Source organism: Neoarius graeffei, chromosome 3 (genome assembly GCF_027579695.1).
Source record: "Neoarius graeffei isolate fNeoGra1 chromosome 3, fNeoGra1.pri, whole genome shotgun sequence".
Lineage (NCBI taxonomy): Eukaryota > Metazoa > Chordata > Actinopteri > Siluriformes > Ariidae > Neoarius > Neoarius graeffei.
In genome coordinates this window covers 29,845,943-29,872,904 of record NC_083571.1, presented here as the reverse complement: position 1 = coordinate 29,872,904, position 26,962 = coordinate 29,845,943, and the positions used below count along the sequence as shown (strand labels likewise).

At 43.9% G+C, this 26,962-nt stretch overlaps 2 protein-coding genes and 1 long non-coding RNA gene across 6 annotated transcripts in view; 2 read left to right on the top strand and 1 right to left on the bottom strand.

The window, feature by feature from the left end:
• The window catches only part of LOC132883250 (uncharacterized), a 30,326-nt gene extending 6,020 nt beyond the window's left edge, over positions 1-24,306 (bottom strand). Inside the window, exon 1 of the long non-coding RNA XR_009654294.1 lies at positions 23,616-24,306. This is a non-coding gene — a long non-coding RNA (uncharacterized LOC132883250). The remainder of the gene's footprint in view (positions 1-23,615) is intronic.
• LOC132883248 (uncharacterized) lies at positions 18,132-19,542 on the top strand. Its single transcript, XM_060916621.1, has 2 exons — positions 18,132-18,293; positions 18,610-19,542. Exons 1-2 carry the CDS (start codon positions 18,153-18,155, stop codon positions 19,324-19,326), a joined length of 858 nt encoding a protein of 285 aa, XP_060772604.1. The 5' UTR covers positions 18,132-18,152; the 3' UTR covers positions 19,327-19,542.
• A 2,004-nt stretch (positions 24,307-26,310) lies between the features above and the next one.
• Positions 26,311-26,962, top strand: part of fnip2 (folliculin interacting protein 2) — a 44,191-nt gene continuing 43,539 nt past the window's right edge. For 3 of the 4 annotated variants that reach the window (XM_060916626.1, XM_060916628.1, XM_060916627.1), the window contains exon 1: positions 26,311-26,624. In XM_060916626.1, the coding sequence (XP_060772609.1) occupies positions 26,530-26,624 (95 nt within the window). In that variant the 5' untranslated portion in view covers positions 26,311-26,529. The remainder of the gene's footprint in view (positions 26,625-26,962) is intronic. The other variant, XM_060916622.1, reaches the window with a different exon arrangement.

The window sequence follows — 26,962 nt, the reverse complement described above, 5'->3', positions numbered from 1 at the left end:
AAGTTCACGGGCACATTGGGCGCCTATGAAGTGGTCTCTCCTCTGCACATTTTACTGAAGACTTGTACGAGACCTCTGATCTATTGAGGAGCATTGGCTATAAGCCCGTATTGAAAGAGGATGCAGTACCAACAATTAAAGGAAAAGAAAACAAGAAAAGTATTTATTTATTTATTTATTTTTAAAAGGAAAGTTCAGTTGCACCAATCCTCCCGGAGTGAGCCGAGGGTTGTTGCTAAAGCCCGGGATGGAACGGGACGTGACATATCGCTTGGGCAGTGACCTCTCCATGGTTGTTGCTAAATCCGGTGACGTCCCGTTCCATCCCGGGTTTTAGTAATTGCCTGAGCTGAACAGTAATGGCGGAGTACTCCGTATGGACAAAATAGAGAATGAGTGGCACAGCTGTCTTATTTCTAAACTGGATATTGCTGCCATCTCGCCCTTATGTGGAAGAAGTGAATGAATGGAGAACTGAACGAACAACTGAAAGTCAGACTGTTTCAAAACAATCAGCCACAAGGTCGGCCTTCGAGAAGTGAGAACACAGACGGGTAAGCTCCGACTCTCACTTGGATATAAAACAACAAAAACACGTTGTTTACCTGCATTTAGATTAAATAATACATGTAACTTGTATTGTGTGTTTAAGTTAGTGGTATAAGATTATTTAATTTGCTTCAGAATGTGATTGTCTCAGTTCATCTGATTATTTAATTAGCCTTTTACGTTTTATCAGTGAAAATGCATGCATGTACATGTATGTTACATAGGTTATAACACCTATCCTGTTTTAATGAGTCAACCCACAATCAATGAAGTCAAATCAGTCTTAGTTGAACAAGTCGGTAATGGGATTTCTTACTTTCACCATAAATTTTTATTTATACAACTTTGGTCTATAGCTGTCAAAGGCCTCGGCCTTAAAACCGGTTACCCCAGTGATGTCACGCACTCAGAGCTGGCTGGCTCAGCGGGGCAGCTCGAATGCCAACTTTGTGGTCGATTTTAAATCTCAAAAAAAAAATTTGTTATTCCCATTTATGCAGCATATAAGAGTCAAGGATGGAGATACTATCCACTCAGAAATTTATTTAAAAATAAAGGTTCTGCATATCTGCTATAAATATGAATATAATAGGAGCCCTGTGATGATCTGGCGACTTGTCCAGGGTGTACCCCGCCTCTCGCCCATAGTCAGCTGGGATAAGCTCCAGCTTGCCTGCAACCCTGTAGAACAGGATAAGCAGCTACAGATAATGGATGGATGGATGGATGGATGGATGGATGGATGGATATAATTGGCAATAATCTTTGCAGTTTTTTTTTTAACATGAGAGTATTTTTATCATGGTTTCAGTTGTTTTACACTTTAAAAAGCAGACAGACACAGAAATAATCCCAGTTTTTTGTGCAGTGGTCATTGTTGTATCATGCACCTATTTGTCTCATTTCAGGAAAAATGTCTGTGAAGATTTTCAGTCATCCAGGTCATAATAAACTGTGGGTAGTAAAAGAGAGCAACTGTATATTGGGGAAACAAAATAACCGCTTCACAGGTGCATGGCTCAACACAGGAGAGCCAGTTCCTCAGGCCAGGACTCTGCTGTCCATCTTCATCTTAACAACAGAGGACACTCATTTCAGGATTGCAACGTACACATTTTAGCCAGAGAGGATCGTTGGTATGAGCGAGGAGTTAAAGAAGCCATTTTTGTCAACCTGGAACGGCCATCACTGAACAGAGGTGGGGGTCTAAGACACCATTTATCAGCCACCTACAATGCAGTCCTTGGCACACTTCCCAGACAACTGAATGCACACCAAAACCCAGCTGTTTTCAGTGACTCACAGGAGGACAGAGAGAACGAACAACCCATTGATCACCCCAACAACTCTCTAGGCCAGGGGTTTTCAAAGTGTGGGAGAGTCAGCCCCCCCTCAGAGAGCAAATAAACAACAGCACCCCCCTCTTACAATTTTTGTTGTTGCTATACTTAATGTTCCATTCGTATCTCATCTCATTATCTGTAGCCGCTTTATCCTGTTCTACAGGGTCGCAGGCAAGCATGAGCCTATCCCAGCTGACTACGGGCGAAAGGCTGGGTACACCCTGGACAAGTCGCCAGGTCATCACAGGGCTGACACATAGACACAGACAACCATTCACACTCTCATTCACACCTACAGTCAATTTAGAGTCACCAGTTAACCTAACGTGCATGTCTTTGGACTGTGGGGGAAACCGGAGCACCCGGAGGAAACCCACACGGACACGGGGAGAACATGCAAACTCCACACAGAAAGGCCCTCGCCGGCCACGGGGCTCGAACCCAGGACCTTCTTGCTGTGAGGCGACAGCGCTAACCACTACACCACCGTGCCGCCCATATATATATATATATATATATATATATATATACACACTTTTTTAAAGCATATACACAGAGCCATGGCCTCACTTTCGTTTATAAATGCGTTGAACTTATAGGCCTTAATGACCTTGACATCCGTAATGTCATAACAGGAAGTCTATCGGTCTCATCGCCATTTCCGCTATACTAAAACACAGAGCTGACTGCAACTCTGATCCTCCATTTTGAGCTAATTTATCGCCATGCCACGTAGATGTGTTGCTGGCTGGTGCAGCAACATGACAGAAGCTGGATTTATGTTGTATTCATGGCCCAAGAATGTTCAAACTGCAAAGATTCGGACACGTTTTACAAGAAGTTCACGGGCACATTGGGCGCCTATGAAGTGGTCTCTCCTCTGCACATTTTACTGAAGACTTGTACGAGACCTCTGATCTATTGAGGAGCATTGGCTATAAGCCCGTATTGAAAGAGGGTGCAGTACCAACAATTAAAGCAAAAGAAAACAAGAAAAGTATTTATTTTATTTATTTATTTTTAAAAGGAAAGTTCAGTTGCACCAATCCTCCCGGAGTGAGCTGAGGGTTGTTGCTAAAGCCCGGGATGGAACGGGACGTGACATATCGCTTGGGCAGTGACCTCTCCATGGTTGTTGCTAAATCCGGTGACGTCCCGTTCCATCCCGGGTTTTAGTAATTGCCTGAGCTGAACAGTAATGGCGGAGTACTCCGTATGGACAAAATAGAGAATGAGTGGCGCAGCCGTCTTATTTCTAAACTGGATATTGCTGCCATCTCGCCCTTACATGGAAGAAGTGAATGAATGGAGAACTGAACGAACAACTGAAAGTCAGACTGTTTCAAAACAATCGGCCACAAGCTCGGCCTTCGAGAAGCGAGAGCACAGACGGGTAAGCTCCGACTCTCACTTGGATATAAAACAACAAAAACATGTTGTTTACCTGCATTTAGATTAATACATGTAACTTGTATTGTGTGTTTAAGTTAGCGGTATAAGATTATTTAATTTGCTTCAGAATGTGATTGTCTCAGTTCATCTGATTATTTAATTAGCCTTTTACGTTTTATCAGTGAAAATGCATGCATGTACATGTATGTTACATAGGTGATAACACCTATCCTGTTTTAATGAGTCAACCCACAATCAATGAAGTCAAATCAGTCTTAGTTGAGCAAGTCGGTAACGGGATTTCTTACTTTCACCATACAACCCCGATTCCAAAAAAGTTGGGACAAAGTACAAATTGTAAATTAAAACGGAATGCAATGATGTGGAAGTTTCAAGATTCCATATTTTATTCAGAATAGAACATAGATGACATATCAAATGTTTAAACTGAGAAAATGTATCATTTAAAGAGAAAAATTAGGTGATTTTAAATTTCATGACAACAACACATCTCAAAAAAGTTGGGACAAGGCCATGTTTACCACTGTGAGACATCCCCTTTTCTCTTTACAACAGTCTGTAAACATCTGGGGACTGAGGAGACAAGTTGCTCAAGTTTAGGGATAGGAATGTTAACCCATTCTTGTCTAATGTAGGATTCTAGTTGCTCAACTGTCTTAGGTCTTTTTTGTCGTATCTTCCGTTTTATGATGCACCAAATGTTTTCTATGGGTGAAAGATCTGGACTGCAGGCTGGCCAGTTCAGTACCTGGACCTTTCTTCTACGCAGCCATGATGCTGTAATTGATGCAGTATGTGGTTTGGCATTGTCATGTTGGAAAATACAAGGTCTTCCCTGAAAGAGACATCGTCTGGATGGGAGCAAATGTTGCTCTAGAACCTGGATATACCTTTCAGCATTGATGGTGTCTTTCCAGATGTGTAAGCTGCCCATGCCACACGCACTAATGCAACCCCATACCATCAGAGATGCAGGCTTCTGAACTGAGCGCTGATAACAACTTGGGTCGTCCTTCTCCTCTTTAGTCCGAATGACACGGCGTCCCTGATTTCCATAAAGAACTTCAAATTTTGATTCGTCTGACCACAGAACAGTTTTCCACTTTGCCACAGTCCATTTTAAATGAGCCTTGGCCCAGAGAAGACGTCTGCGCTTCTGGATCATGTTTAGATACGGCTTCTTCTTTGAACTATAGAGTTTTAGCTGGCAACGGCGGATGGCACGGTGAATTGTGTTCACAGATAATGTTCTCTGGAAATATTCCTGAGCCCAGTTTGTGATTTCCAATACAGAAGCATGCCTGTATGTGATGCAGTGCCGTCTCAGGGCCCGAAGATCACAGGCACCCAGTATGGTTTTCCGGCCTTGACCCTTACGCACAGAGATTCTTCCAGATTCTCTGAATCTTTTGATGACATTATGCACTGTAGATGATATGTTCAAACTCTTTGCAATTTTACACTGTCGAACTCCTTTCTGATATTGCTCCACTATTTGTCGGCACAGAATTAAGGGTATTGGTGATCCTCTTCCCATCTTTACTTCTGAGAGCTGCTGCCACTCCAAGATGCTCTTTTTATACCCAGTCATGTTAATGACCTATTGCCAATTGACCTCATGAGTTGCAATTTGGTCCTCCAGCTGTTCCTTTTTTGTACCTTTAACTTTTCCAGCCTCTTATTTCCCTGTCCAAACTTTTTTGAGATGTGTTGCTGTCATGAAATTTCAAATGAGCCAATATTTGGCATGAAATTTCAAAATGTCTCACTTTCGACATTTGATATGTTGTCTATGTTCTACTGTGAATACAATATCAGTTTTTGAGATTTGTAAATTATTGTATTCCGTCTTTATTTACAATTTGTACTTTGTCCCAACTTTTTTGGAATCGGGGTTGTACATTTTTATTTATATGACTTTGGTCTATAGCTGTCAAAGGCCTCGGCCTTAAAACCGGTTACCCCAGTGATGTCACGCACTCAGGGCTGGCTGGCTCAGCGGTGCAGCTCGAATGCCAACTTTGTGGTCGATTATAAATCTCAAAAAAAAAATTTTGTTATTCCCATTTATGCAGCATACAAGAGTCAAGGATGGAGATACTATCCACTCAGAAATTTATTTAAAAATAAAAGTTCTGCATATCTGCTATAAATATGAATATAATAGGAGCCCTGTGATGATCTGGCGACTTGTCCAGGGTGTACCCCGCCTCTCGCCCATAGTCAGCTGGGATAAGCTCCAGCTTGCCTGCAACCCTGTAGAACAGGATACGCAGCTACAGATAATGGATGGATATAATAGGCAATAATCTTTGCAGTTTTTTTTTTAAACATGAGAGTATTTTTTATCATGGTTTCAGTTGTTTTACACTTTAAAAAGCAGACAGACACAGAAATAATCCCAATTTTTTGTGCAGTGGTCATTGTTGTATCATGTAGGGGAGAGTGGGGTAAGATGAGCCACTTTTTACATTTTTCATCATAACTACATGTTAAAGCCATTTTTGCTTCCAGTCTACACACCATACCAAATTTCAAAGTGTACTGTTACTATCTGAGCAAAACATAATTGATAAGCTCTTATGGTTAGAGTGATATTACCTCTTGAAAAAAAAAATGTCAAGTGGCTCAACTTACCCCATGCACAGGGTAAGATGAGCCACTGTGTGGGGTAAATTGAGCCAACACAAAACATGTTAGGTTAACAAAGTAAACAACTTTTATTATTAGAAATGCAATCAATGAATCAAGTCAAGTCAATCAAGTGGGGGATAGGGCCGTTGCATAAAGAAGGGGAGATGAAGAGAGAGGTGATAGAACGAGATGGGATAGGGAGGGATAGATAGATGGATAGAGAGAGATATATGCGTAGATAGATAGAAAGAGGGATGGTTAGAGAGGGAATGAGAGATATACTATATTATAGAAATTACTAAAACAGTAGAACAGTGCCAAAAGAATCTTATTTCTTTCAGTAGGTTAAAACATTGCTAAAACATGCAGCAATCATTCCATCAATCATTCAATCATTTCATCATTATTCAATGTTCCAAGCGTTCAAATGGCAAGGGAACACCATTTGCCTCTCCCTCCGTGCTGTCCCCCCAACAGTAAAGGGGCGGGGCAATTTTTTCACAATATCCTGTCTTGACAGGACAGCCTCATCTTTCTCTTTGAAGACAAAGGTTGGCTTTCTTGCAGAGCCATGGCATGACCGGCTTCTTTTGAGAAATCTTGCCTCTATTTCGAAGACATCCAATTTGATTATCTGGCCAATGAAGAAATGCACTTTCTTTTTCCCCGTGAATTTTGCCACAACATAATCCCCCACATCGAACAACTGGTCTTCCTCATCTGATGTCATATATATATATATATATATATATATATATATATATATATATATATATGTTGTTGTCATATATGACCAGTAAATGTGAAAACTTAAGTGTCATCCATATTGGGTAAGCTCAGCCACCAATGGGGTAAGTTGAGCCAGTGGCTCAACTTGCCCCACATCTAATGGCTCATCTTACCCCATGGCCACCATTTTGTAGAAAAATGCTAATAAAGGGGATTAGGCTAATCAAAATTATTTTTATTAGCATTCATATCATAGCTTAGAAAGCCACTAACTTAGCCCTAATGTGTCTAAATATTATTCTACTTTTGTCTTCTCTAAATCATCTTCACTGTGGACAAACATGGAATTGACTTAGAAAGCACAAAAACACATTTTTATAAATATGTCCCTCACCTAGTTTGACATGTGGTGCTCCTCTCCACAAGTGTAAGTAAATGGTCCTGGCCCCCTTTGAATGTGGTCACATGGTCACATTTGTTTACTGTTTCTTAGAAACAAGGGGTGGCTCATCTTACCCCCTGGGTCATCTTACCCCACTCTCCCCTACCTATTTGTCTCATTTCAGGAAAAATGTCTGTGAAGATTTTCAGTCATCCAGGTCATAATAAACTGTGGGTGGTAAAAGAGAGCAACTGTACCGGTATATTAGGGACACAAAACAACCGCTCCACAGGCATATGGCTCAATACAGGAGAGCCAGTTCCTCAGGCCAGGACTCTGCTGTCCATCTTCATCTTAACAACAAAGGACACTCATTTCAGGATTGCAACGTACACATTTTAGCCAGAGAGGATCGTTGGTATGAGCGAGGAGTTAAAGAAGCCATTTTTGTTAACCTGGAACGGCCATCACTGAACAGAGGTGGGGGTCTAAGACACCATTTATCAGCCACCTACAATGCAGTCCTTGGCACACTTCCCAGACAACTGAATGCACACCAAAACCCAGCTGTTTTCAGTGACTCACAGGAGGACAGAGAGAACGAACAACCCATTGATCACCCCAACAACTCTCTAGGCCAGGGGTTTTCAAAGTGTGGGAGAGTCAGCCCCCCCTCAGAGAGCAAATAAACAACAGCGCCCCCCCCTTACAATTTTTGTTGTTGCTATACTTAATGTTCCATTCGTATTTTAAAAAAATTGTTGTACACATTTGTATTTTTTTCTTTTACATATTTTAAACAGGCGGCACGGTGGTGTAGTGGTTAGCGCTGTCGCCTCACAGCAAGAAGGTCCTGGGTTCGAGCCCCGGGACCGGGAGCCTTTCTGTGTGGAGTTTGCATGTTCTCCCCGTGTCCGCGTGGGTTTCCTCCGGGTGCTCCGGTTTCCCCCACAGTCCAAAGACATGCAGGTTAGGTTGACTGGTGACTCTAAATTGACCGTAGGTGTGAATGTGAGTGTGAATGGTTGTCTGTGTCTATGTGTCAGCCCTGTGATGACCTGGCGACTTGTCCAGGGTGTACCCCGCCTTTCGCCCGTAGTCAGCTGGGATAGGCTCCAGCTTGCCTGCGACCCTGTAGAAGGATAAAGCGGCTAGAGATAATGAGATGAGATATTTTAAACATCTGTGCTTTTTGAAAACCTTTTTTTACACCTTTTAAACATCTGTGCTTTTTTAAAACCTCTTTTTTACACATTTTAAACATCTGTGCTTTTTTTAAAACCTCTTTTTTACACATTTTAAACATCTGTGCTTTTTTTAAAACCTCTTTTTTTACACATTTTAAACATCTGTGCTTTTTTTAAACCTCTTTTTTTACACATTTTAAATATCTGTCCTTTTAAAACCTCTTTTTTACACATTTTAAACATCTGTGCTTTTTTAAAACATTTCTTTTTTACACATTTTAAACATCTGTGCTTTTTTTTTTTAAACAGCTTGTTTTACACATTTTAAACATCTCATAGCATCGTTAGCTAGCACCTCTTGGCAGACAACACACTGTGGAAGTGGAGAATCTTCAGATCCAGTCCATGAAAATCCAAATTTTAAATAATCGTGGTCATACTTCCTTCTTTTTTCGTTTGGCCCAGACTCTGTCTCCTCACTCACTGTAGCTTTAGGTACTAAAAATCGATCCATTTTGTCTCTGGCAAAGGCTAGCTGAAGTTCGCTAAATGTCCGCAATAGTAACTTATTCTGGTTTATTTTTCCTCACGTTGCGCTCCCCTGAAGAACTCTGGCGCCCCCTAGGGGAGGCACGCCCCACACTTTGAAAAGCCCTGCTCTAGGTCGTTCACACCCAGTGACCCACACCAACAGGAGGACTCAACAACACCATGGAACATGATGTTTGTGGATGATATTGTGATATGTGGTGAAAGTAGAAAGGAGGTTGAGTTGGGTTTGGAGAGATGGAGGTATGCATTGGAACGAAGAGGAATGAAGGTGAGCAGTAGCAAAACAGAATACATGTGCATCAATGAGAATGGGGATGAGAGTGTAGTGAAGATGCAAGGAGTAGACATAAAGAAAGTTGGTGAATTCAAGTACCTGGGGTCAACTGTTCAGGAAAATGGGGGCTGTGATAGTGAGGTGAGAAAGAGAGTGCAGGCAGGGTGGAGCAGTTGGGGAAGGATTTCGGGAGTCATTTGTGATAGGAAAGTCCCAGCAAAAGTGAAAGGTAAGATGTATAAGACAGTAGTGAGACCAGCTGTGATGTATGGATTGGAGACCGTACCCTTAGCGAAGAGACAGGTGGCAGAATTGAGGACGTTAAGGTTTGCGATGGGAGGTTGGATAAGATAAGGAACGAAAACATCAGAGGGACAGCACATGTGGAGAGCTTGGGAATTAAGCTAAGAGAGATGAGACTGAGATGGTATGGGCATATCCTGAGAAGAGATGCAGAGCATGTGGGAAGGAGAATGTTGAGGATGGAGCTGCCAGGCAAACGAAAACAAGGAAGGCCAAAGAGGAGGAGATAAATGGATGTGGTGAGAGAGGACATGACAGTGGCAGGTGTGGTAGAGAAGGATGCAGAACACAGAGAGCAATGGAGACGAAAGATCCGCTGTGGTGACCCCTAATCGGGAGCAGCCACAAGAAGAAGAAGAATTAGCCTAACCTCCATGCCTTTGGGGGAAACCGGAGCAAACCCACATGGACACAGGGAGAGCATGCAAACTCCACACAGAAAGGCACTCGCCAGCCGCTGGGATCAAACCCAGGACCTTCTTGCTGTGAGGTGACAGTGCTAACCACTACACCACCGTTAGGGTGCATCAGTTGCCCCCTAAAAATGAAAAGTTCCTCCGATCATGATGCATTTTTGTTTTTATGTTCCTTTTGGTAAGAAAACACACTGGGTGAAATATTTTGACAAAATTCAAAAGTTTAATGGTGGCACCAGGAGCTCAAAGTTATGGAAAAAGCTGCTATTTTATGACTTTTATGACAAAATTTCAATCACTTTTCTAGTACATATTCTAAATATATTATCAAGCACAGTTTGAGTTTTAGCTGTTCATTGAATCATTGTTCAACTACTTTTAAACAAACAATACAAATGTATCATCAGGCATGAAAACGGGTCGGGGTGAAAAAGGTGAGAAGGGTGCACGAGTGGTGACGTGGCCTCTGGTGTTGTTTTATTTTGTTTGGGGGGTCCTCCCCCAGAATAAATATTATAGCCTCCTTACTAAGTATACTGTATTGACATTTGCACAAGGACATACAGTACAAATACATGTAGTTATAGTGAAATTATGCCCTGGAAAAAAATGCGAATAATAGAACGAAGAAAGTGGAACACACAAGGAATAGTGATCATTTTTTCCTTTTATTTGCCTGGACCACCAGTGTCTCCATGGACCACTTTCGCCGAGTTGCCACATGTTTCAGCCTTGCCCGCTTCTCTCCTTCAGCAGTCAGTTTCTTGGCCTGCTGAGCACTGCAAGTTGCTTGACAGCCATACTTGCTCTGCTGCTGCTGCTTTTCCTCCTTGTTCACCCTCTGCTGGTGTTTGTATGTGGCTGCTGCAGAGTTAATGTTCTTGCACAATGTTCTGTCCACTTCCCCAAACTTCACGTCCTCCCTTCTAAAGCGCTGCATAGCTGTCTTCCCCCTGGACATCAGCGTGTAATTGACCTTCTGTATTGCATTAAATGTTTCCACATTCATGTTGCCACTCCTTTGATCAATTACATCATTCATCAGACTAAATGAGGACTCGACTCTAGGTCCATGAAAGATGGAGAGGCAACACTTAACCAGTGCACCCAGGGAGGGGCACTTGTCTGGTTTGTCGAAGACATGACCCCACCACTCCATGATGCTCTCTCCCTCCTTGAAGCTGGGGATGGTCAGGTCAACACTGAACCGCACAAGTTCCCTCTGGATATCCTGGTCTGCTGGCAAGAGGTGCCCCAGCATACCACTCAGCCTGCCAAGATATGGAAGTACCTGCAGCTTTCAGTTCTTTTTAAATCAAGGCTGAATACTTTCTTCTTTGTTGCTGTCTTTTATTAAATCAAATTTGAGACTTTTAATTTGATTTCTTTCAGCACGGACAGCACTACAAAATGGCGTCTCCACTATACAGTGCCCTATAGAGGGCTACCGCATGACGTCACCGCGCTGCAAGATTTTGTTAGGCGCCATATTGGAAGACCAAGTACATGCACTCACAATATAAAACAAAGTACGAGCGAGAGTAAAGTGACAAGATGGATGATAATTCTGGTTATGTGAGTACATTACCAGCTGCAGAAAGGGCACGGTATGTGGAGAAACTGGCTGTGATTGATGGGTGTAGATCCACTCGGTTTTGAGTCACATTCCAACTCGTGTTTTAGGATTTTCAAGCCAAAAAGATTTATTTCTCCAAAAAGGCACAACAAAAATTAACAAAACCAATTAAAATGCTTAAAAACTGAAAAACTATTTCCTTATCTTCATATTTTTACATCCTAAGTCCTAAAACTGCAGTCAGAAAAGGTGAGACTCCATGACCAAAACCCGAATGGTTTTGTCTCCTGATCATGCCTATAGAGATCTTGCAGTCACGTGACCGGAAAGTACACAACCGCCATCTTGTCGGTCAAAAACACCACTGAATACTGCTGCACTCGTGTACAGAATGGATCAATTTCAACCGACGGACTACATGGCTCATTTTTCTAATGAACAGATAACTAGATATATGTCTAAAATAAACGATCCTGATCATGCCTATTGCTCATGACTTTCTAACACACAGTAATTAACCAAGTCTCAATGACTACTGCCACCTACAGGTACCTAGTGGAAACACATTTCTAATACCATTACTGTTATACTAATACTGGCACTTACATATCCGGCCCCTAATTGTCTTGTAAATAAACAAACAATTACCATAAACATTAAACTATACTAAAGTACTAAACTTAATAACAGTAAACAATTTGTTATATAAAACAACCAAATTTTGTACAATCTTCCTTTTTTTTTTTTTACAATGTTTTCATGTCTGGAACTCTTTTGATCATTATCTCTCATCTCTCATTATCTCTAGCCGCTTTATCCTTCTACAGGGTCGCAGGCAAGCTGGAGCCTATCCCAGCTGACTATGGGCGAAAGGCGGGGTACACCCTGGACAAGTCGCCAGGTCATCACAGGGCTGACACATAGACACAGACAACCATTCACACCTACGGTCAATTTAGAGTCACCAGTTAACCTAACCTGCATGTCTTTGGACTGTGGGGGAAACCGGAGCACCCGGAGGAAACCCACGCGGACACGGGGAGAACATGCAAACTCCGCACAGAAAGGCCCTCGCCGGCCCCGGGGCTCGAACCCAGGACCTTCTTGCTGTGAGGCGACAGCGCTAACCACTACACCACCGTGTCGCCCTCTTTTGATCATGTTTTCAAAAAAGGAATGTTCAAAGTTCAATCTCTGTTAATGCCCAATATGTCTTCATAAACTGGAACAACATGGAGTCAGAGGTTCAAGCACATAACTCACCATTGGAGATCAGTCTTTACCACTGTCTCATGCAGCAAGCAATATGCTACATATCTGCTTCAAGTAGGAGACACAGCTTGGTGACTGGTCTCAGGAGAAGATTCGTGCTGGTCTTCAGTCGAACTTGTCGAACTCTTCCCCTACTGTCCTGGATGGTCTCGATGACTCGCCCCATGATCCAGGAACTTCTGGGAGCCGAATCATCAATCAGAAGCACAATGTCCCCGACTGCAACATTACGCCTTGGGTGCAGCCACTTTTGCCTTTGCTGCAAGTCTGGCAAATACTCCTTAGTCCAGCGTTTCCAAAACAACTCTGCCATATACTGGACCTGGCGCCATCTGCGTCTGGAGTAGATATCCTTGGCATTGAAGATACCTGGAGGTATTACAGGTTTGGTCTTCATCAGAAGAAGATGGTTCGGGGTAATTGCCTCCAAGTCGTTAGGATCATCCGACACTTTCGTGAGAGGGCGGCTATTGATGATGGCCTCAACCTCACACATAAGTGTTTGCAGACCTTCCTCATCCAAAGTATGCTGCTTCACGATAGAATTCAGGATCTTCCTCACTGATCTTATCTGGCGTTCCCACACCCCGCCATGGTGGGACGCTGTTGGGGGGTTAAAGATCCACTTAATGTTCCTTTGTGCCAATCTGTTCCTTATTCAAGCTTCAATCTGTTCCTTATTCAACTCCTGTACTGCCTGTCGCAGCTCACGTTCTGCACTGATGAAGTTTGTGCCGTTGTCCGATCTGATCACTTTGACTTGACCCCTTCTAGCAACAAATCTTCGTAGGGCATGAATACAGGAGTCTGTATCAAGTGAACTTGCCACCTCGGTGTGAACTGCTCTCACTACAAGACACATAAAAAGCACTCCATATCTCTTCAACGTTGTACGGCCTCTCTTGACGTCGAATGGGCCGAAATAATCGACACCGACATTAGTAAATGGCGGCTCGTCAGGTAAGACTCTGTCTTTTGGAAGGTCAGCCATAATCTGACAGCTTGCAGTACCGTGAAGCCGTCTACAGGTGACGCACTGAGACAGCATGTTCCTAATGACGGCATGAGGCTTAGGCAGCCAATACTTTTGCCTCAACTTTGACAGCATATAATTGCGACCACCATGTCCAACTTCTTTATGGACTGCTCTTAGGATAAGCAATGTAATGTGCATATCCTTTGACAAGATAGCCGGGTACTTTGACTCTTCAGGCATACTGGCTCTATTCAGTCTGCCACCCACTCTCACAATGTTATCCTGCAAGACAGGTGACAACCTGTAGAGGGGGCTGCTCTTTGAGACCAATTTCCCTTGTTCCAATGCAGCTATCTCTTTAGAGAATGCACGTTGCTGGCTGATTTGTACAATCTCTAACTCAGCCTCCAAGATGTCATCCAAGGATGGAGGACTGACACACAAAGAAGCCTTCAGTTCAGCCATCCTTCTTCCCACGTTCTTCTTATCCTTTCCAAGACCATCACTTCTTTCTTTCAAGGCTGATGCAAATTCCTTTTGTTTTTGACTTAGAAGCTTCAGGGTGTTCTTAAGCTTGATCATCCACGCAACCGCTCGCTTCAGACGATGCCAATCTGCATAATGATGGATGAACTTTAGGACTACATCCTCTGCGTTCTCAGTGACCACAGTGAATACCGCAGATTCCTTCACTTCAGGATCCTTCACCAGAGACTGATTGAAACTGTCTGGAAAGCTAGGCCATGCGTCCTCAGGCCGCAACAGGAATTCCGGCCCCGATAACCAGGTATTGGCCTTCAGGAACGCTTCCACTGTGCAACCTTTGGAAGCATGGTCCGCTGGATTGTTGAAGGATTCCACATACCTCCACTGGCTTACTTTGGACTGTTCCCTGATTGCTGTAATCCGGTTGGCAACAAATGTACAAAACCTTGCTGATTCATTCTGGATGTACCTAAGGACTGTGGTACTATCAGTCCAGAATACCGATTCCTCCAAATCCATGTCTAGCTCGGCTCGTATCATGTTGTCCATCTTCGCAGCTACAGTCGCTGCAGTGAGCTCCAGCCTGGGTATCGTGACTGGTTTTAGAGGCGCAACTCTTGCCTTTCCCATGATGAAAGAACACTGTTCTTCATGCTTATCATTTTTCAAGACCAGGTAAGTACAAGTGCCATAACCTCGCTCACTAGCATCGGTGAAATGATGCAGTCTGGCTGTTGTAGCTGTTCCAAAGTCATGTGTCTTAACACATCGCCTCACTTCCAGCTCTGACAACTTGTGCAGGTGAGTTATCCATTGTTCCCACTGCTTCACTAGGGGTTCTGGCATATCATCATCCCAACCATGTTTCCTCACACACAATTCCTGCAGTATACCTTTCACTGGGAGGATTATGGGAGAGAGAATTCCTAGAGGGTCATAGATGGAACTAACCATGGACAACAAACCTCGTCTTGTAAGCACTCTCCTCTGAATGGTTACTTTGAACTTCAAAGCATCTGATTCAATGCACCATTGTACCCCTAGAGCTCTTTCCAGAGGAAGCGAGTCTTTGTCCAAATCCAAATTTCTGACCCCTGAGGCCCTTTCCTCTTCTGGAACTGATGCCAGGACTCGGCGGCTATTAGAGGTCCACTTGGTCACTCTAAATCCGCCCAAAGCACACAGAGCTCTTACTTCCTGTATCAGTGCCACTGCTTCATCTTCAGATGCAACTGACCGTAGGCAGTTGTCGACATAAAAGTGTCGCATCACTGTCTTGGATGCCTCTGCACTGAACTGATCTTGAAAGCACTCAGCACACTGCCTGAGGGCATAGTTGGCACAACTTGGGGATGAGGTTGCCCCAAATAAGTGCACAACCATCCTATGTTCCTCCAACTCTTGTCTGTGGTCCCCCTGTGGCCACCACAGGAATCTCAAAAGGTTCACATCTTTGGCAGGGACCCGTACCTGATGGAACATGCCTTCTATATCTGACATGAAGGCTACTGTTTCTTGCCTGAACCTTAACAAGACACCAATCAAGGAGTTGGTTAGGTCAGGTCCTTGAAGTAGCTGTGAGTTCAGAGAAATTCCTTGGAACTTGGCTGCACAATCGAAGACTACCCTGATCTTATGCTTGGTAGGGTGGTAGACCCCGTGATGTGGGATGTACCACGTCCGCCCGTCATCTTCGTTGTTGTGGACCTCATCTTCGGGAATTTTCTCTGCGTAGCCCTTCTCCAGCATGTCACTCATGAACTTGACATAATCCTGACAGAACTTCTCATTCCTCATGAATTTCCTTCACAGATGCTCTGCCCTTTGCACAGCTATCATGCGGTTGTTTGTTAACTTGGCATCCACCGCTTTCAGGGGAAGACCAATGCTAAAGTGTCCGTCGACCAATTGTACCGACTTAGACACGGAATCCATGAATCGTCTGTCTTCTACAGACATTTCCACTTTCTCTGCTTGCTGAGCTTCAGGAAAGTCAAGCTTCATCTGATGCTGAATGAGATTGTCAAGACATGCCACAGAAATTCTGTTCGCTGCCACTTCTGGCCATTCCTCATCATTCTCCATTGGGTCTTCCTTCTGTAGAGGGCCATTTACAACCCACCCAAGGATGGTTCTGATAGCATAAGGCCCATTACCCTCGCTATTAACAACCTTCCATGGCTCCAAAGCCTTCGGCACATTGGTTCCTATTAATAATCCTATGCCAGCCTCAATCTCCTGGACATGGATTTCTTTCAGGTGTGGCCATTTATCCACATCATCTTGTCTAGGAATGCAGTCCTCCTTGACAGGAATTTCCTTTTGTGAATACACCTGAGGAAGTGACACATAGGAATCACCTTCCGATCCACAAATCTCCAGTCCTGTGACAACATATGTGCTAACAGGTCTTTCTTGTCCCATCATGCAAAGTAAGATGTTTGTCTTTCTTCCAGTCACATTTAAGTCACGTATCAAGTCTTCAGAACAGAAACAAGCTGAACTGCCTGAATCTAAAAATGCATAGGTCTGCACAACGTGTTCCTTTCACAGACTTAACTTTCACTGGAACCACAGCTAGGGCACATTTTGCATCCCCGGCCCCAGTGCAACCACAAGTTTCCTTATCCAGTGATGGTGGACTGCTGTCAGTCACTGTCTTGTTATTCTCGGTTTGGCCAGTAGGCTTGCTGGCTACTGTATGTGCAGAATAGTAGGGTGTTTCAATGAGCACTTCTTGCATGTTATTTTCTGCTCACAAGTTTTGCTCAAATGCCCAGGTGACAGGCAACCAAAGCATAAGCCTTTGGACTTCAAAAATTCTAGCCTCTCCTTGTGAGGTTTCTGCACAATGGTCTTACAAGATGCCAGCTTGTGTTCTTTCTGACAGAAATGACACTTCTCGCTAGAGGAACTCAAGTCCTTTGCCTTGTTTGTTGACTGTTTAGCATCAGTCACAGGTTCAGCACTCATTGCAAATGTGCTTTTCATTTCTTTGGACTTTTGTGTGTGGCCAGGTTTAGCTATGCCTTTGTCTTTTGAACTCGCAGGCTCTTGAATGTTGCCAAATAATGGATCAGTGGCTATTCTTGCCTGTCTCTCCACAAAGTACACCAAATCTTCAAACCTGGCTCTGAAACCGGTCTTTTCTTGTATGTCACACGCGAATCCCCTCCACCTTTCTCTCAACCTGAAAGGAAGTTTTGCAATAATTGCACGCATGTTAGTTGGACTATCCATCTCTTCTTTAAACTCCATTCCTTCCACTGTATTAAGACAACTTGTGAGAAAAACAGCCAATTCAGTCAAAGATGCTACGTCTTCTGATTTTACAGTTTTTCTCAATTGGTTTGGCTCATTTCCTGAAACTGAGATGACATTCTCAAAATAACATGGACAAATCCCCAAACCCACTTGCAACTTCTCACAACAGATTGGCATTTCTCATTGCTTTCGTCAAATTGCAAATCCTTTGTACATGTCTCCGGTGTCTAGTGCATCCTTGCAAATGGTTATGTACAAGTGGCCCACAGTTAACACAATCATCCCACATTTAGCTCAACTTCCAAATGAATATATGTTCATAATCTATCCCAATTAGCTGCTTCTCAATGTTATGGTCGTTCCCTCCAAAACATGTCAGAACAATTTCATCGTATAAGCCATCATATGCAGAATAGTCTGCTCAATTGTCAAAATTAGTCAAGGACATAATACAATATAGTATATATATATATATTTTTGTCAGAAGAATTTGGAAGATTTTTGGAATAAATACATGGCAGTTAGGTGAATAAGTGACAGGTGAATTCAGGTTTAGACTAACGATGGAGGAGTTTCCCACATCACAGATGACCAATCCAACAGTTTGTGGAGTTACCTGGCAGGTGTTGTGTATGACTGTGCCTACGGCCATACATGTATATATAGAGCTTGGCCTGGTGCCAGTACTATTTGCAGAATGAATATGGAGGAACCTCAACAAGGTCAACTTCCAGCTGGAGGAAGGGGAAGAGGAAGAGATGGAGGAGGAAGGAGAGGAAGAGGAAGAGGGGTGCGTATGCGTGGTGGTGGAGTAGGGGGAAGAGGGCGAGGCGTGCGTAGGCATCACACTGTCCCCGATGAAATTAGAGCCACCATTATTGACCATGTTGTCAGGAATACAGAGAGGGTAAAAGAACTGCGGTACCAGTATGTGCAGGTAAGTCAATTACTGTATTTGTTTTCCACCATTGTAACCTATACACTATGCAGAGGTTCAAAGTTTGGGGGGTTTTCCGTATCTTTACTGTACCTTTGGAATCCAGTATCTGACCACAGAATTTTGCCTAAGAACTGTAACAGAAAACTGTGATTAGTATTTCTCCATTTTGTGTCACATACCAGCTGGAGTATCTCTGCATAGGCCAGCATAGGTTTGGAACCGTTGCAGGTTATATTGACTTTGTGAAGAAGATATTACTGCTGTGTATGACCCATCTGCATGATTTGGTTTTACCTGTGTTTCTCTTTTGTAGAGAATAATGGCATTGGAGGGAATAGAAACACCTCATCTCCTGGTGTTTGTGGACGAGGCAGGTTTCAATCTGGCCAAGTGCCGCAGGCGCGGACGTAACATCATTGGCCAGCGGGCCACAGTAGACGTCCCGGGTCAAAGAGGAGGAAATATCACAATGTGTGCGGCCATTTCTGACAATGGTGTGGCCACACATATTGCAAGCCTAGGCCCATACAACACGCAGAGGCTCCTCCTCTACCTGGATCGTCTGTATGTGGATTTGGTCCCCGAGAATGAAAGGGGACTCGAAGCGCCCCACCTATCACAATTTGTCATTGTGTGGGACAATGTCAGCTTTCACCGTGGCCCACTCATCAGAGCGTGGTTCGACACCCATCCAAGGATGCGTAATGTTTTTTTACCACCATACTCGCCATTCCTCAATCCCATTGAAGAATTTTTTTCTGCTTGGAGGTGGAGGGTTTATGAACGCCACATTGGGGATCAGAGGTCTCTCCTCAATGCCATGGATGCTGCCTGCGATGACATCACAGGCGATCAGTGTCGGGGTTGGCTAAGACATTCACGCCGCTTCTTTCCACGCTGCATCGCAAGGGAGAACATCCGGTGCGATGTTGATGAAAATCTGTGGCCAAACAGAGAGCAGCGGATGGATGGCCTGGAGGATGAGGAAGGCTACCAGGAGAGGGTGGGGGAAGACAGCAACAGCGACTAATCCAAGTGTTAAACTTGTGGAACTTGCTTTTTTCAATTCCTTTTTTGGTTCATGTTTATATTTTGTGATATAGCCTATAGACGCATGACATCACATGCAGGAGGTAAATGCATATTTTCCTTTTACTGTATACCTATACTCTCTGTTCGTAATGCAGTAATGCATGCAATTTTGTTTGTGTGAAAATTGTGTGAATAAACAATTTCTTTGGTGAAATGAGTGCACTGTGTGTGGTGTCAAACTTTGGAGGCTGCTGTCACTGTAAAACCCTATTTCTCCAGTTTTATATATAATAGTATTCCTTTAGCTAGACCTCTGACAAACTGTCTAAGCATTTTGACTTGCAGTGCTTACACGATGCCAAAGGGACAATGCATTTTGGGGGTATTGACTATTTATTTGAGAAGGATATTTAGTTTTGACACATGGATAAACTGTTTTGGGAGAGATATGAGCATTTGCAGATGATCCATGTAATTGTGTTGAGCCATCCAGGTCATTTAGACAGAAGCACTTAATGAACAAAAATGAGGCCAAGCAATTGAGAAGGATCTATGCCATTTTTATGGTACTGACTATTTACATGGGAAAGGGATTTCCTTTTGAAGCGTGAATGAATGGTTTTGGGAGAGATATGACATTTTGCTGGTTATCTGAAGGGTTGTGCAGAGCTGTATCACTGTTTCGCAAAATGACCTTATAGTTATAGGAATGTCATCTCAGTTTCAAGAAATGAGCCAAACCAATTGAGAAAAACTGTAAGACAGGCCACTTCAAAGCCTTCTCCACATACGTCATAGCAATGGTGTATTCGTTACCATAATGCTGGTGCAATAGCCTTTTGGCCTCTTTGTACCCTAAGACAGGATGCATATGCTGACAACTTCGTACAAGCACTTTGGGTTGACCGCTTGTGTACTGCTCCAGAAAGTATAGATGGTCTTTACTACTGGGGGTTCTGTCTTCAATTCCATGCTCAAAGGCTTTAGTGAAAAATCTGTATTCAGTTGGGTCACCACTAAAAACAGAAATGTCCACTGATGGTAAGGATGACAACCTTTGTTGTTTCACAAGCAGCTCGGTGATATCATTCTGATGCTTCATAACATCAAGCAGGTCTTTAATCTGCATGTCGTCACGTTGTCTTCCACCAACATGAGCGTGAAGGAGATGAAACATTGCTGTGTGCATTTTGCATTCTACTTGTAGAGTAATGTGGCCTTGGTTGTGAAGACTGCCTTGTTGGTAGTAGTACAGGAAAAGCCACATCTTCCTCACCTTCCTCTTCATCTTCCGAGAATGCTGCTTCAGCATGCAAATTCCTTACCTCAGGTGCCTTTACTTGTTCTTGCTCTTGCACTTCAGACTCATGCAAACTAAGCACTTCAATCTTCACACTTGCTGCAGCAATAGCTGTTTGCAGTTCAAGCTCCTCTTTCTTTGCTTGCAACTGGGCCAATTCTCTGTCAATTTCTTGTTTTTGTTTCAATGCACTAGCCTGTGCAATCAAAGCTGCTCTTTCAGCCTCATACTTAAGCCTTGTAGATGAGGTAGTTGAAGACACAACTGAATCTGCTCTGCTGCGAGGAGCATTCCCCAACTTATGTGATAAACTGACCATCGAAGCACTATCTGCAGGGCTCACTTCAGCATCATACTGTCTTGCTTCTTTAGCTTGCTCAGCAGCTCTTTGTAACCAGTTCTCAACATCCTCCACAAAACTGTTAAGATGTTTGGTCCTAGATTCATACCAGGTTTTCTGATCTTTAATCATATCCTGTTCAGACATATATTCTTTTGCTGTTTTATTCAGGCTGCAAAAATCCATGTGCACTTGTGTAAACTCCGTTGATAATTTCTGGGACACTCTATCAGCATTATTTTCATCTTCCATTAGGACATCAATCTCCTTCATTATTCGACTGAGGTGTGCAAACTTGGATTTCCTATCTGCCAATGTCATGCTAAGCTTTTGTTCAATGCCTTTAGCAGTCAGCTTTAATGTCCTCTTAGGACAAACAGCAGCATCACTTTGTTCATACATTTTAAATCCTCCAAAATGTTCCTATTTTCCACAGACACAATTCCAATAATCATTATATGTGGTTATTTTCCATAAGCCAGGCTTCCATATTCAGCAGAACTAGCATTAGCAGACAGCAGTAATATGAAAATTTAGCTGAGTCATTGGCTAACTCCATTAGCAAAGCTGGACACATTTTCTTACTTGTTCCTTCGACAAAATTCCAAACTTGAGGTCAATGCTTGCATGTAGATGACTGAATCCACTCTTCAGGACATCCACAGGGTTTTCTTTATCCATTTGGAGCTCTTTTCTGACTATTTGTAGATCCACTCGGTTTTGAGTCACATTCCAACTCGTGTTTTAGGATTTTAAAGCCAAAAAGATTTATTTCTCCAAAAAGGCACAACAAAAATTAACAAAACTGATTAAAATGCTTAAAAACTGAAAAACTATTTCCTTATCTTCATATTTTTACATCCTAAGTCCTAAAACTGCAGTCAGAAAAGGTGAGACTCCATGACCAAAACCCGAATGGTTTTGTCTCCTGATCATGCCTATAGAGATCTTGCAGTCACGTGACCGGAAAGTACACAACCGCCATCTTGTCGGTCAAAAACACCGCTGAATACTGCTGCACTCGTGTACAGAATGGATCAATTTCAACTGACGGACTACACGGCTCATTTTTCTAATGAACAGATAACTAGATATATGTCTAAAATAAACGATCTACAGATTTGTGATCCTTATGGCTTACCGGACGGAGTTTTCACGACCGGATTTTGAACTGTCAGCGGAATACCCGGACATGTATAATTACCTCATTAACTTTCCCTCGCTGTTCAGTGGTGAAGCACTGCATGCTTATAAATCTCTGGACAGTTATCTTTACAGAAATTCAGGATTTGTCAGCGACTCAGATGTGGCATCTTGTAAACAAGAATACTCATTGGATGGGTAAGTCACTTAAGTATTGAGTATAGCACTGACCAGCCGATTATAGAATAGAATAAGGTAATTCCAAATCGTCCGTCTTGTTTACCTGGCGTTGGAGAGGTAGAGGCTTGGCAGTGGAGATTTGAGTGGCTGTTTTCTGAGCTTAGTCAACAGGCCGGCTCTGCAGCCTCGCTTTTGCTTCGGCTCCCGGCACCGCCTCCTTCGCTTTGCTTCCGATAACAATCCATGGAGACCCCGCTGGTCTCGCTATCTCATCCGGAATTTTTTTTTTTTCTCGTCCGGAATGTTGTGCATGCGATGGAAATCGCTACAAACCGTCATTTTCTGCTGGAAACCAATGTCCAGTAAGTCCATACGGTTGTAGTGGATATTGAAGTCCGGTACAGACGAACAACACGCAAAAATACACACAAAAAACATAAAAAACGTGCACAGGTAGGGAGAGCTTGTAGCCGCAGCCGTTGTAGTAGAATTGTATATAGTAGGGTTTTCCAGAAGAAAAGGTAGAAGTAAAAGCAGAAGTAGAACCAGAAGTAGAAGTAGAAGGCGGAATATGGCGTTTGACCGACACGATGGCGTCTGTCACAATCTGGATCGGCTGTGACGTCACATGCAAGTGCTCCATTGCTCATGACTTTCTAACACACAGTAATTAACCAAGTCTCAATGACTACTGCCACCTACAGGTACCTAGTGGAAACACATTTCTAATACCATTACTGTTATACTAATACTGGCACTTACAATGGGTTTGACCCATATGATAAGACTCGGGGCAAGGGAGAATGGAAACATAAGGAGGACCTGACACCAATTCTGCCATCTGTTTGCTACCCAGACATTGTAAACTATTTGTTGTTTACACCCAGTGCCTACACTGCTGATGACTTGAAAGCCTACAAAGGGCTACAGGCTTACAATTATGTTGTTAGCGGCTTGGTTCGTGATATTACAGCTGTTGTTAAGAATAACGTACACATAGTTATGGCCAAGTTAATCTTGTTGATATTTATCTTTTAATAATATATCTTTTCAGTTGAAAAATTAATACTTTTTGTTACTATTAAGGTATCCATAATTTAGGTTAATTTATCCAAATTATACATATGTATTTATGATATATGCCTACACCACAACTATGCTTTATTTATATAATAGGAGGGAGAGCAAGCCCCAAACCATCCTAAATTATTATTATTATTATTATTATTAAATTGTAGAAGTCTGGGAGGCTTGCTCCTCATACAGTTATCAACTTGGGGCCAATTTAGCATGTTTTAAATCAGAATTTCTTGCGTTTGCTTACCTCAAAGTGTCCACAGATCATGCACAGACTTATCCATTATATCCACAGTTTTTTGCCAAGTCTCACACAGGTTTCTTTCAAGTCTACTGTTGGGCCAATAAATCATAAATAAAACAGCTCAGATTTGTTTGTTTAAGTTGTTTGCCACTGCACTTTATTCTCGTGGGTTCACATACCGCTGCCGTTATTTCCCCCTAATCACGAGTTTGTTGGTCTTTCAAAATGGCGCAGGGTCTGTTTACTTCCGGTTTCGGGTGACATCAGTGAAATCCCTCTATAGTGAGTAGCAAGCAATTTCGGACACAGGGATTGTCAAAAGACGCGCGCGCCCTCTTTCGAATGCTGACGTAATCAAGCCGGAAGTTTTGTTTGTTTTGATAGCGATCAGGAAAGTTTGAAAAAAGTAGGAAATTCAGTCCGATGACTCAATCCAGCTTCCAGCAGTCTGGTCTGCACTCTGACTGATGTGTGCACGCTCTGGCCAGCAGGAGAAGAGGCGTGAAATGATGCTGCTTGCCCTTCACAGCGAGATGTACCCGTCGCTATGGCGTCAATATCAAAGCAGGAGGAGGAGGCGTAAACCGGCACGAGCTGTCTATGGGTGCGAAGCGACCTCCTTGCCCTTTGGGTCAATATCAACCCCCCCCCCCCCCAATTTTTTTTCTCATCGGATCTACACAATTCACGTAGGTCACCCATTTTGGTTTCAAAACGGCGAATTTCGCCAAAAGGTGAGGGATTTTCATGCATGATCATGAATCACATTAATGCTTCTCAATCCCTTGCAAAGGTTCTTAACCTGATCTCTGGGTCACAAGAAATCAATAAATGGAGTCCAACATTGTGATTCAAACCTTATGCGAAAACATAAAATAAGCGTTTTTTTGGCAAAAAATGAACCTCATGGTGCCACCATTAGACTTTTGAATATGGTCAAAAAATTTTACAGGATGTCTTTATTGGTGAGAAGGAACACCCAAACAAAAATGCATCAGATTTTATGAAAGTGAAGGCAACTGAGGCACCCTAACCACCGTGCCACCCTCTTTTACCACCCATTTCAGGAAAAAAAAAAAGTGGTGTCTGGCACTCTGAGAACATGCCTGTTTTCTCATCTCATCTCATCTCATTATCTCTAGCCGCTTGATCCTGTTCTACAGGGTCGCAGGCAAGCTGGAGCCTATCCCAGCTGACTACGGGCGAAAGGCGGGGTACACCCTGGACAAATCGCCAGGTCATCACAGGGCTGACACATAGGCTACGTTTACATTAGACCGTATCTGTCTCGTTTTCTTCGCGGATGCACTGTCCGTTTACATTAAACCGCCTGGAAACGCCGGGAAACGGGAATCCGCCAGCGTCCACGTATTCAATCCAGATCGTGTCAGCTCCGGTGCTGTGTAAACATTCAGAATACGCAGATACACTGTGCTGAGCTCTAGCTGGCGTCTCATTGGACAACGTCACTGTGACATCCACCTTCCTGATTCGCTGGCGTTGGTCATGTGACGCGACTGCTGAAAAACGGTGCGGACTTCCACCTTGTACCACCTTTCATTAAAGAGTATAAAAGTATGAAAATACTGCAAATACTGATGCAAATACTGCCCATTGTGTACTTATGATTGTCTTTAGGCTTGCCATCCTTCCACTTGCAAGTAGTAAGTGATATGCGCTGGGATCACACACACAGCGGCTCAGTCCCGAATCGTGGCTTGTGCACTTCACTCGCACGCTCTGTGAGCTGCGCAGGGCCGGAGTGCGCACCCTCCAGAGGGCACTCGCTGTTCAGGGCGGAGTGATTTGGAGCGCAGGAGGATGCCTGCGGAGCCGAGCGTATCCGTGTATTGGCGTTGCTATGTGCACGCAAATTGTGTATTGGTGTTGCTGTGTGCACACTAATCGTTTTAAAAACGTTAATCTGATGATCCGCTGATACGGTCTAATGTAAACATGGGCATAGACACAGACAACCATTCACACTCACATTCACACCTACGGTCAATTTAGAGTCACCAGTTAACCTAACCTGCATGTCTTTGGACTGTGGGTGAAACCGGAGCACCCGGAGGAAACCCACGCGGACACAGGGAGAACATGCAAACTCCGCACAGAAAGGCCCTTGCCGGCCACGGGGCTCGAACCCCGACCTTCTTGCTGTGAGTTGACAGCGCTAACCACTACACCACCGTGCTGCCCTCTTTTACCACCCATTTCAGGGAAAAAAAAGTGGTGTCTGGCACTCTGAGAACGTGCCTGTTTTCTCATCTCATCTCATTATCTCTAGCCGCTTTATCCTGTTCTACAAGGTTGCAGGCAAGCTGGAGCCTATCCCAGCTGACTACGGGCGAAAGGCGGGGTACACCCTGGACAAGTCGCCAGGTCATCACAGGGCTGACACACAGACTGTGGGGGAAACCGGAGGAAACCCACGCGGACAACATGCAAACTCCGCACAGAAAGGCCCTCGCCGGCCACAGGGCTCGAACCCGGACCTTCTTGCTGTGAGTCGACAGCGCTAACCTGTACACCACCGTGCCTGTTTTGAACGGTGAATTTGTTGCGATCTGGCAACCCTGTCCATGCTGCCCGTCCAGTATGTGTGGCATTTCCTGCAGAAGGCCGCGCGAGGGCGCGGAAGCGCTGCAGTGGTGTGCTGTGTGAACCGTCCATCACATGAACTAGAACGAGTGTCAGTCATGTGACCAGCGCGCGCTCACTGAACAGTTCCTTTTTCAACGCTGGCGCTTCCTTCTTGCACGTGACTCAAAACGCTGGGGTTTTTTGAGCACGTCGGAGAGACGCGAGGTGCGCGCGACCTGTTTCTCGGGCCGTTATGGAGGAGCCGCCCGGTTTCCGGTAGCCTACGTGCGCGAGTCGTGTGAGCTCGAGGCGGACGGCGCGAGACAGCAGCATGGCCCCGATGCTCCTGCAGAAACTGTTCAGCAAGAAAGCCGCGGCCGCCACCACCGGGGGCGCAAGAGAGTGCGCGGCCGACACGGAGAATCGGTAAGGTCCGAAAACACGACCGGATGTGGTGCTCAGGTCCAAACGAGCAGCACGCGCCCTTCCTTGCTCATGTGTTCCAATTACATGCATGACTAATCAATCCCGACTGCAGCGCGCGCTAAGTAGCGCTTATTACGCGCTATGCATGATGGGAATGAAGAAACTGACGCGCTCAGACACTGTAGCTTTGCTAAATAAAATCAGTTTGCTCACGTGATGATGATGCTCTCGTGCATCTTTACCTCAGCTCATTTATAGTTCCCACAGGAAGCATCCTTTTACAACTTCCTGCTCTCACACTTTACACATATGTTTCTTTAACTTTCCGGGCGGTTTAC